Source organism: Sinocyclocheilus rhinocerous, unplaced genomic scaffold (assembly GCF_001515625.1).
Source record: "Sinocyclocheilus rhinocerous isolate Xijiao unplaced genomic scaffold, SAMN03320098_v1.1 scaffold642, whole genome shotgun sequence".
Taxonomy (NCBI): domain Eukaryota; kingdom Metazoa; phylum Chordata; class Actinopteri; order Cypriniformes; family Cyprinidae; genus Sinocyclocheilus; species Sinocyclocheilus rhinocerous.
Genome location: NW_015626390.1, coordinates 270,192 through 282,596, shown reverse-complemented (window position 1 = coordinate 282,596; position 12,405 = coordinate 270,192). Strand labels below are relative to the sequence as shown.

General features: G+C 38.1%; 1 protein-coding gene across 1 annotated transcript in view; it reads right to left on the bottom strand.

Moving 5' to 3' along the window:
* Nucleotides 1-235: 235 nt before the first annotated feature.
* The window catches only part of LOC107714010 (F-box/LRR-repeat protein 7-like), a 38,463-nt gene continuing 26,293 nt past the window's right edge, over nucleotides 236-12,405 (bottom strand). The window contains exons 3-4 of the mRNA XM_016519702.1: nucleotides 4,849-5,442; nucleotides 236-1,047 (exon numbers count right to left, since the gene is read on the bottom strand). Of these exons, the coding sequence (XP_016375188.1) occupies nucleotides 311-1,047; nucleotides 4,849-5,442 (1,331 nt within the window). The 3' untranslated portion in view covers nucleotides 236-310. The remainder of the gene's footprint in view (nucleotides 1,048-4,848; nucleotides 5,443-12,405) is intronic.

The window sequence follows — 12,405 nt, the reverse complement described above, 5'->3', positions numbered from 1 at the left end:
GGACGGAGGAGCGAGGAAAAGAGGAGGGATATTGAGAAGCACCCCCGGTGTCCTGCAGAGTTTAGCTCCTACCCTAATTAAACACACCTGAACCAGCTAATCAGGTCTTACTAGGTATACTTGAAACTTCCAGGCAGGTGTGTTGAGGCAAGTTTGGATCAAGTTTGGTGACCCCTGGACTAAGCACCCCTGCACTAGGTTTTGAGACACATCCACCTTGTTGCATCTCATCAGGCAGTCATAGGAATGCAAAAAGTATAAACATTTGTTTTTCAGAGGTCGACACCTCTGGCGTCCCCAACCTGTCCCCTCAGTAGAAAGCAGGTATGGTGTGTTCGATTATACAGCGTCTGCAGTGCTGTCGGACCAGTCGAAGTGCCTCAGGTGGCACCTCACACTCCTGTACGTTTAGTAACTGCAGCTCGGGACATCCCACTGCTAGCGCCATTAGCCCTCTCCCTGTCAAACTCTCGCAGCCCCTCAGACTCAGCCTTCGTAGCCCTTCACAACAACGTGCTAACACCTCCAGCCCGGTGTCAGACACCAGTGGACAGCGTCCAACATCTACAGACCGCAATCGGGAGCAGTTGCGAGCTAAGTGGCTCAAACCCTGGTCCGTTAGCCCCTCGCATCCCCGCGCATTCAGGTAGCGGAGCCGTGGACAGTAGCGTGCTACATAACGCAGTCCAACATCTGTTATGCGCATACAATGTGCCACGCTCAGATAGCGTAGACGGCCCTCGAGGCGAGCGACCTCACGTAAGCCAAAGTCTCCAATCAGACGGCAGTCGCTGAGGCTAAGCTCGCGTAAAGCGGTGCAGTGCAGTGCTAGCTGTCGCAGGGCCTCATCTGTTAGCCGGCTGCAGCGCCGCAGGTAGAGGTGTTTGAGACGCGGACAATGAAATGCAATGGTCCTCAAGCCTTCGTCCTCCAGTGATACACAGTCTGTCATGTCCAGGTACTGCAGGCCGATCTGCTGTCCATGTAGAGGTGTGAGCTGTAGAGACGCCTCCTCCGTCAGGCTGATACAGGTCACTTTAGGGCAGCCTTAGTAAAAGGGAGGAGATATTATCATAATTACAGTTTATGACTAGAACAGTTAAAGGGATAGTTCACCCAAAAATAAAAATTCTGTCATTAATTACTCGCCCTCATGTCGTTCCAAACCGGTAAGACCTTTGTTCATCTTCGGAACACAAACTAAGATATTTTTGATGAATTATGTATGCAACGTATGTACGCGGATACGTTGTTTATGTTCAAATCAAAGCGTAAACAATGTATTCGTTATTTTTGTTTTCTTTGCGCACTAAAAGTATTCTCGTAGCTTCATACAATTACGGTTGAACCATATCTTAATTTGTGTTCCGAAGATGAACGAAGGTCTTACAGGTTTGGAACGACATGAGGGCGAGTAATTAATGACAGAATTGTCATTTTTGGGTGAACTATCCCTTTAAGTTCTTTAGGACAAACTTTGAATATCTGGTTGTCAAGTCTGATCCCACGCGTTACCGTTACCAGGTCTGACCAGAAAGGGTACTAATATAAAATATTCTCAACTGAAATGTACTAGAGTCTTGGACCCGGAAATGGTGTTCGATACGTCAAGGCTTAACAAATGGATTGGCTTGAGAAAGCCTTGCTTGACAATTAAAAAAGGTTTATATAAAGTTCAGAGTAGCGACAGATCTTTTCTTCCATATTGTGACATACTGTATATTAAAGTGAAAAGGAATATCGAAAAGGAATAAATGTATGGCAGGGACTTGGTTCTGTCTATCGATTGTTAATTGGATGACAGCAGAACTGAATGGAATTTTGCAGTTGATTGTAAGAAAGGGGCGGGGTTTAGGCGAACAAAATGATTGGAGTCCGACATACGACATCAGAGAAAAGTCTGTAATTTCACTGAAAGATCGAGTTATATTATAATTGAAAAATACAAACTCGATTCTTCATTTTTATTTTTTAAATGAAACATGCATGGATGATTGGTTCAAAATAAGACCAATAAGATGCATTGAAAAAAAAAAAAAAATTTCCATTTCATGTCGACTTAAAGATAATAGACATCAGGTAAATTAAATAAGTGGGCATTGCTGATTGCTGAGATTTCTGGGTGGCTGCTAAGATGTTGCTTGGCTTGACATCAGGGGTGCACATAAGTGGTACGCAGGTGCGCATGCACGACCAAAATAAAAAATGTGCTCTGTAAATAAGTTCAGACTTCCCATTTGCATACCGACATGGTTGACAGCTGTTACCATGCACATTACCATTTTAGATTGACAAACTGTAATACTGTATAAGATTTCTATTCAAACTGAAACCATAAATCTACGTCGTAGGCTATCTGTGTCGTTTTCAAAGCACAATGCAAAACATTTCAGGACATTTCATTCACAGACGCTCTTCAATCAGAAGCGTTAAACCTGGCAGCACATATACTTACTTGCCGGCAACCCGCCCAAAATAAAAGCTTGCTGATTTTAAGTTTGAAAATGTATATGTTTGAAAAATATAAGCATTTTATTTGTAAGTCTACTATAAAAAAATTTTTTATTTAATACTCCCTTTTTATTTTAAAATATAATAGTATTATCACTTTATTATTTTGTTTATTATTTATTTTTTTTAAAAACTAAATAAAGTGAAATAATATTATCATCACTATTATTAATTAATTTTTATAGTTATATTTAATGGGTCACACAATGGCAATGTAAGAACCAAACCAAATCTCCAGGTACTCCAGGCTGAAAAACTTATATTATGCTAAATGAATACAAATTATAACTATAAGCTGTGTTCTGTCCACTGTACAGTTTAAACTATGTTCTGTCCACATAACTGTTCTGACCTTTTAAAACAGTGGCCCATTATTTACTCTTCCTGTAGTATATAAAAGCCATCAGACCATTTCTTGTTTTTTTAAGATGTCCTTAAGCATTTGTTTTGATCCTTTTTCAAGCAATAAATCAAGATCCTGCACTGGAACTGCAAAGACCGCTGAATAAAAAGGAAATGTCACATAGGAAACAGGAAAACAGTCTAATAAAATTACTTTAAAATTCTGAAATTTAGAGTCTACATCAGGTTTTCAAATCGAGGTGAATGAATAAAATACAGTGAATATAGGCCAAATAAAATAGGACAAAACAGAGAGAAATAATAAAGAAATAAAACCCAGAAACCTTATATGGAACAAAAACCAGGCAGTATCTGTTTTTGCTCCTATTACAGTTATACTACCTGCTTTTAAAAGTAAATGTAACCGCAAGAAATTTAGGATACGTTTGCAACAAAGGGCGTATTACTTGTGGAAAGCAGAACGCATGCTGTGCCCTCTGCATGATGAATAACTGTACAGTGTGTGACTCGTACAATGAACTCAGCAGACGGACTCCTGCTCTTTGGTTGAGGTTAGAAGTCCATCTTTCAAAACCGAGCAGACCTCACCTTCCTCCAGAGAAAGACTGGCAGCGATTCCTAGATCCCATAATGTTTTTCCCAGAAAAACTTCACCACTTTGAATTACTCCCTGAATAAATCCACAACCAAACATGGCTTTCTGATGCTTAATGGCAGCTAATTCATCACAAGAGCTCTTGAAAGTAATCAAGACATAACATGTTTTACTCGTTGACCAGGTAATGGATGTGCCATGCAAATGCATATGATAAATAAACATATGATAACTGCACATGTGGTGCAATACTTAGAATTCTGAAAATCTTAAAAATCTCATGCAAATCTACAACAATGTGTGGTATAGTGGTATATAATATCTCACCTCAAGAAGTATGAGATTTACGAAAAATAAATAAATATGAATCGCAACTGGGTGAAGAAATGTTCAGAGGTTATACTTCACCCCAAAGTCAAAAAAACAAATATAATTTGCATTACGTTTCATGGATTTTTTTTTTTTTTTTTCACTGTGCCATTTTTTATTTCAATTTTCACCTGAATTTCCATTACCATAATATAAATAAAAAGACAAAGTTTCCATAACCCAAAGTGATTCTAAAATAGGCTTAATTTTCTTGTCAAATATAATTTCTAATTTTCTCTTTTCAATTGAAGTGAAATATTTTCCTCATCATATATTCTTCACCGATTATTATTCAGAATATTCAGAGGCCATGTTTCACCTCAAAATTAAAAGGCAAAAAGAAAAATAAATTGCTTTTTTTTCTCCACTTAATTTCAATTTTAATTTTTTCCCCAATTCTCATTACCATAATGTAAATTCCCTGCTGAAAACCAACCCCTTTTCAAAACCATAATTATTTAATGATGCACATACATTACATATTATTAAATATATTACGTATAATGAATACTGACATAATATATCAACATTTTTCACTAAGAGAATTACAATAAATTGTCATAAAATATGGTAAAATAAAGGTCCTAAAATAGGCTTAATGTTCTTGTAAAATGTAATTTGAAATAAAATATTTTCTTATCACACATTCTTCACCCAAAGAAATATTCAGAGGTCATGTTTCACCCCAAAATCAAAAGACAAAACTAATATAAATTCCATTAAGGACCATGATTTTTTTTAAAAAATTTTTATGTGAACTCAATTTCTCATTACCATTATGTAAATGCCCTGCTGAAAAGACAAAATTGCCACAAATTTTTGAAACCATAATTATTTAATGATACATTTTTTTTATGATGATTTTTTTAAAGGTCCTAAAATAGGCTTTATTTTCTCCTAATTGCCTTTTTTCAACTGGAGTGAATTATTTTCTTTTATCACATGTTCTTGACTGGTTTCATGAGATTCACCCAACTGGCTTCACCGACTAGAAAGTCTGTCGATATTACCTGATACGTCTAGATGTTCCAGATTGGGACACTGGGATACCACATCAAACACTGCTTCGTTAGACACATTATAGCAGCCTGCAACCTCCAAACGCCGCAGTTCTGGACAGCACTGAGCGAGCACACGCAGCCCTCGATCAGACAGCCTCCGGCAGCCGCTGGCCACCACCGTCTCCAGGGTCAGACAGACGTTGGGAGTGTCCTGACACAAGCGATGGGTGAGCACTTTGAGGGCTCGGTCAGCGCTCAGCAGCTCTCCGGTCAGACGGATGGTGCTCCAGAGCCGCGGGTCCCAGGCCAGGTTATACCAGCGACGGCTCACTCGAGTGCAGTGGCACAGCTGAGGGGTGCACAGGTAAGACAGGACCTGTAATAAAACGGGGTCGGGCAGGGTATCGATGAGGGCGGCGGGAGGAGCTCTGGAAGGCCGTGAGCGAGAGCCTGGAGGCGGGTGAACCAGCGCCACTGTTTCGCCTGTGACGGTACAGGCCGTGGAAGACGTTTCATGGCCGTTTGGGACTGTTTGAGGAGGGTTTGACTTCAGAATGAGAGCGGGACTGGGAGTGCTGAGCGTCCTCATGCTCAGGTCCGAATCTGAAAGAAAAAGAAAAATCACGTCTGTCGAAAGTTTTTTTATGTTTTTTAAAGAAGTCTCTTCTGCTCACCAAGCCTGCATGTATTTGATCCAAAATACCGCGAAAGCAGTAATATTGTGAAATATTTTTACTATTTAAAATAACTGCTTTATATTTGAAAATATTGTAAAATGTAATTTATTTCTGTGATCAAAGCTGTATTTTCAGCATCATTACTCCAGTCTTCAGTGTCACATGATCCTTCAGAAATTAGTCTAATATGCTGATTTGCTGCTCAAGAAACGTACTATTATTATTATTATTATTATTATCAATATTTAGAACAGTTGAGTATTTAAAAATAATACTCTGCTGTTTTCAACATAATAATAATTATTATGTTCTTGAGCAGTAAATCAGCATATTAGAATGATTTCTGAAGATCATGTGACACTGAAGACTGGAGTAATGATGCTGAAAATACAGCTGCGCATCACAGAAATAAATTACATTTTACAATATTTTCAAATATAAAGCAGTTATTTTAAATAGTAAAAATATTTCACAACATTACTGCTTTCGCGGTATTTTGGATCAAATAAATGCAGGCTTGGTGAGCAGAAAATGATTATTTAAAAAACATTAAAAATCTTACTGTTCAAAAATGTTTGACTGGTCGTGTATTTCAACTACACATCGCTGAGAGTAAAATCTAAAGCAAATGCATGTCAGATTTGAGAACGACCAAAGTATTCTCACATAAGAAGAATTTCTATTGAATGCCGTCTTATACTCTAAATAAAGATTTAAAGTAATGTTACTTATTGTATAAAGGTAAAAGAGAACCTGATTCTTGTTAGGAGAGAATCTGATAATGCATTAAATGTCTAGAAGCTCAAAGGATCTCAAATATGGAAGCCATCAGCTGGTTTGAGAAACATATTTAGCACAAATGGTGTTAACTCAAGCGATGCTCTCGGGCTCTTTGTTCTCAAAACTGTTTCTGATATCTGGTTATTGGACGCTGATAAAAGTGTCAAGTTTATCTCAAAAGCACTTGAAGTGCTCGCCACGCTTGAGTCTGCATTAATGGTTGCATTAAAGGTTTAGCTCAAAATGTTAGACTTAATGTGCTTGTATAAAACATCTGCAAAGATTTAATATATCCCACAATGCATTGCACTCGACTTGACCTTGCATTTCCAATGTGACATACGACCCTCTCGAAAGCAACATCAACCACAATTTTTAACATTTTTGAATTGATAAGATTTTGGGATGTTTTAGACCAAATGAAACATTACACATTCATTACGCAAAATAACTGTTTTTACTTACAGATGCTAACTAGACTAAATTAGTCCACTGACTAATTTAAGTGTACGCATACTGAGATGACATCACATGATGAACATAACGAGGTCATGTGACAACAGTGTAGTTCACCCAGAATTCATTCTTTCTTTAAACACAAAAGAAGGTTTCGAAGAATGTTGGTCATTAAAGGGTTGACGGCAGCCATTGACATCCATAATGTTTTTTTCTTCCATACTATGGAATACTGAGATGACATCACATGATGAACATAACGAGGTCATGTGACAACAGTGTAGTTCACCCAGAATTCATTCTTTCTTTAAACACAAAAGAAGGTTTCGAAGAATGTTGGTCATTAAAGGGTTGACGGCAGCCATTGAAATCCATAATGTTTTTTTTTCCATACTATGGAAGTCAATGGCTACCGTCAACTTGGTGTGGTTATCAACATTGTTCAAAATGTCTTCGTTTATGTTCAACAGAAGAAAGAAATCCATGTATAAAACAACATGATGATGACAGAAATTTAGAAAATCATGATCATTTAGAAAAATGAGAGAAAACCCAGTGATTTCAATAGGAATTCATGCAGTGGAGAAAGTGATTAATGCGTTTCACTAATGTGACTGTACTATAATGCATACTACTTTGTTTTAGATTCATTGTTTACTGAATATTACACTTGATTCATTCCACATAGTTTCAAAGTGAGCACATATTATAGGTAAATAAATAGCAATATGTTATATAAATTATAAATCACAAAGTAACAGTTAAATGCAGTTACGCAACTGATGTCTCGCCACTGACTTACAATTAATTACATTCTTTTCTCCTCAGGTCAGTGTGGGGCTGAACAGTTTTACTGTGTAGATTTCCATTCAGGAAACTGGTTCATAAGCCAGTCATAAACTGAAAGATAATGAGGAGAAATATTAAGGGGAAAAACTTTTATATTAAGCTCTTGTCTTCCCTTGCTCTCTATTTCACGTCCTTGTCAAGCCTCCTCCACAAAAATGAGCAGAAAGGATGAGAGACTGGGAGCAAAACATTTCCAAAGGCTGTCTTTAGGGTTCATGGATTCCCGTCCCTAAACTCTCGATTAATAGCTCTGTGCTGAGGAAGCTATGATGCTTTCTGTACAGGAAATTTTCTTTAGGAAGGAACTTTGGTGGCTCACATCCCTCTGACATGATGGATTAGTCGAAGCAGGATTTTCCTCTGCAAGCCATTTTTTTGCATGCAAGATTGCATTTATAAACGCTACATTAACAGTCTTCGGTGTATGTTTTTTATTCCAGATGAAGCGCTGCAAGAAGAATTTAATACACATTATATGGCCAAAAGTATGTGGACGTCCATTTCTAATTTACGGATTTGGCGACTTCAGCTCCATGCACCAACAGGTGCATAAAATCCAACGTACATGTACAGCCACACAGACTCCTTACACAAACATTTACAGTACAAGGATCGGAACAAAAAGCTCAATGATTATGAATGTGGCACCATCACAGGAAGCCACCAGCAATGTATTGAAAGAAAGCAGGCAAGAAATGTAACAAGTACCATGAAACCAGTGCACAAATCTTAAAGGAGACATATTATGTCCCTTTTTACAATATGTAATATAAGTCTCTGGTGTCCCCAGAATGTGTCTGTGAAGTTTCAGCTCAAAATACTCCACAGATCATTTATTATATCATTTTGAAAATGCCTATTTTGAGTGGAAGCAGAAACATGCTGTTTTTCTGGCCTGTTTCTTTAAATGCGGAAACTTACAGATTAAGGGGCGGTAATATTATAATGAGATCCCTTTGCCACGTCACTAGGGGAGCGAAATCAGACGCGCTTGTTTTCCCAGACGCTTGCAGAAAAAGACTTCCCAAAACAAAGTTACTGGGTTAATCTTTTTCACGTTTCCTTGTTTGGTAGATGCACCGGGGACCTGATTATAGTTCTTCAAACCTGGAAAAGTCCGATTTTCATGATATGTCACCTTTAAATATACAATTATATATTTCTGTATATGTTGAGTGACAACCTGAACTAAGTTACCTGATACTTTAAAAGAATTGGAGGTCGATTACATAATTTCCTTTTTTTTTTTTCCTGCAAGTTGGTCACACTACAAAATTAATTAGCAGTGAAGCAGTTTTATAAGCAAAATATATTATATTATTATAATAGTAAATGGCTATGCCATACTATTTAATAAGATTTTCATTTTAAGAATTTCATTCTTTTAATGAGGCTTAGTTCTCCATTATTGTATTAATATTGTATCACCTTGACCAACTTAAATAATGTGGTAATACTTGAAATCTTTATGCATTATAAAAGTATTTTATTGCTTTAATTATGCCTTGTAATTCACCTTACATTGCATTTTATAATACTTGTATTGCATACTTAACTGTTCATTGTTACACCTTTAGAAAGTCTATTTCAACACAACAAACAACCAATTTCAAATGTAACAAGAAATCTGCAAAAATGATAACTGTGGTTACAATTATTTATGAAATGACTGCATTACACATTAAGATATTAATATTAATAAGTATTTAAGTAAACTGTAAAATTCAGACATTTAAAACACCTTCATCACACAAAAGGTGTATTAAACTTAATGTATATATGACTTACATTTCTTAATGTATTTTAATGCATTTTAATAGATAGAATAAGTTCCAGGGGGAAAATGAGTGTCATGCCATTGACCCATAAAGTGCATTGGTTATTTAGGGCATCTTATTGACTTTGGTTCAGTGAATCAGATGCCATCGGTTATAATAAAAGTGGAGTTTAGTGTACCGAGGGCTGGTCTTCAGATGAATTACATTATGACTCTAATTCGCTCTGAATGCTTTTGCTCCAGACAGTGGTCATCCACATGACTGTCATCCCACAGTGATTAACAGCATGTTCAGGGACAGACAGACTCCTTCCCTTCTTCCTCATGTGAGAATGAATGACACGCAAAGCCCATTTTTGCATGTGTGTGTGTATTTGCAAGTGCAGTAAGTGGAGGAGATTTGTATTCCAGACTTGACCTGAGCCGGGTCATGATGACATACACAGACTCCTCACTCTCGAGGGAGCTAAATGTCTTCGGCCTGACAGAAGACAGCTACACGAAAGCCCTCCAGACCCTCACAGAGACACACACTCAGCCGGGGCCACGTTCCACACCATTACGAGACTGATCCAAGACAAATGAAAACAAACTGGGTTCAAATCAGACTCGATCCATTATGCCTCGTCCAGTTTAAAGCGTTCCTCTCGTTTAAAGCGTTGAGTCCTCTGCACAATCTGACTTTGCTGCAGCCTGAAATTGAACGGCTGGTTTCGTCTGGTCTGAGGAGAACTGGCCCCCCGACTGAGCCTGGTTTCTCCCAAGGTTTTTTCTCCATTCTGTCACCGATGGAGTTTTGGTTCCTCTGGCTTGCTTAGTTGGGGACACTTAATATCCAGTGATATCGTCGACTTGCACAGACACGATTTAAACTGAACTGAGCTGGATGATGACATCACTGAATTCAATGATGAACTGCCTTTAACTGAAAATTGAGTGTTTACTATTGTCATTTTGCATTATTGACACACTATTTTCCTAATTAATGCTGTTCAGTTGCTTTGACACAATCCGTATTGTTCAAAGCGCAATATAAATAAAGGTGACTTGACTTGACTTGACTCTCTGCCAGTCCAATGAGGCCACATAGGCCAGAAGCATAGTATGGTGATTTTTTTGTGTTTTCTGTACACAAACGCAGTAGAATTGATTTCCAATCTATTTCACCCCTAAATGCCACATCAAAAGCAAAAAGTACTATGCTTGCTCACTTTATGTCATATGACGTTTCCTGGCCAAATAGGAGTTTCGTGGTCAGAATTAGGGCTGCGACGACATCACCTTTTCACTACACGAGTCGTGTTGGGCAAGTCCCCAAATTTGATTAGTAATGCGTTATATTACTGCGTTACAGCAAAAAGTAATATACTACTGTAATATTATTACTTTTGTAATGCGTTACTCCCAACACTGTACACGACTATCATGGCCAAAAGAATTCACATCATTGGGATATCTACAAAATTGAATAGATTCTTCCAAAGTGCCAAATTCAACTTTAACTTTAATTTGTGTTTTCTCGTGTTTTGGCCAGTAAATCAAACTGAAAATATGAGTGTGGGGAGGGGTAGATAGAGTTTGTAACCATAAATTTACAAAAGTGTGCAAAAAAAAAAAAACTCACTTCTTAAAGCATGCAAAAAAAAAAAAAAAAAACTTGAAAACTTGAACTGACCGGTTGTCTAACACCTTGCCTTTCTTGACTCTGGCAAGCAAACTGAATGGAGTATCTCGCTTTCGTCTGTCATCTCCTCCGACATGATTTTGTGTGGCAGTAGCAGCTACACACTGCTTTGTCCTCTTTTTCCCCCCGTTTTATGACATTGAGACGTTAACACTCACAAAACAAACGTACCGTGCCTTCCAGTGCCTTTATGTTGCTGCATATATATATATATATGAAGAATTCAGATGCAAAAGCCTCTAAGTGCCATTTGAAATTTTCTTCTAAAATTAGCATTTTTCTCAGGGTCCTATGTGTAAGTTCAGTAATTTCACTTTAATGGTAATGAATAGGTTGCCATTAAAGTAGATACTAACACAAGTAACTAAAAAAAGGCATACAATATTTGAGTGAAGAGCAATGACATAATTTACTAGACATGTTCTCTTCCACTTTTAGATCAGACTCATGGAGGTTGGACATCAGTTACATCAGAGATCAGTGGTTTCTGCTGACCATAGAGACAATACAGACTAAAGCTGACTACAGCGCCTCCTGTGACATATACTGAGAATGCAGCACACACTCCACCTGAAAAGTCCTAATATAGCGTCTGTTTTAACATGATGATGTCTGTCATAATCTATTCCAATGTCTCATCGATTAGTTCATGTTAACATGTTTCTTTTGGAAAGTCACAATAAGTGGAAACTGTAACAGCTGGCACAATGATGCTGATGCATTCATTTCTTATGATTATTATTCCAGTACTGCGTCTGTGACAACTGTGGTATTTGTGGAACGGCTCCCACTTTTGCTCTATAAATACACTCCGCTCGAGCTGTTTGCATAATATCAATATATTAAACCAGGGCCTGTTTTGGTTGTGCAACTGCTGGCTGTCCAAAGGCACTAAAAATCCACTGCAGGACAAGTTGACAGATTTTACAGAAGGGGCTCTGAATTACTTCTCCTGTGACCTTCAGTACAGGCTTTCTGAGCGGCCACAACCGGCAGCAGCTCACAGATTCAATCAGCTTCAGGCTTAAAGAGGAAAACACCGTGAAAGATGAAGGATTCGAGAACGGCACCGAGGGAATTCGCTGCTAGATCCCCTGCTTTTCTCTGCAAACGAACCGGCGGTTCTGGGTGGTCCAATCATATTGTGGTTCCCTAGGGACACATAGCGTGCAATACCGTCAGTATCTATGGATTTGGTGCACACAGCTGGAACGAGTCCCGGGAGCTTTGGTTCCCGCTGTGGTGTAATGGGTCATTACCAAACTGCCCATCAAATATCCCAACCAACCACTCAAAGACTGACTCTACTCAGCTCACTGCAGAGCACCGGCTTTCATACGTGG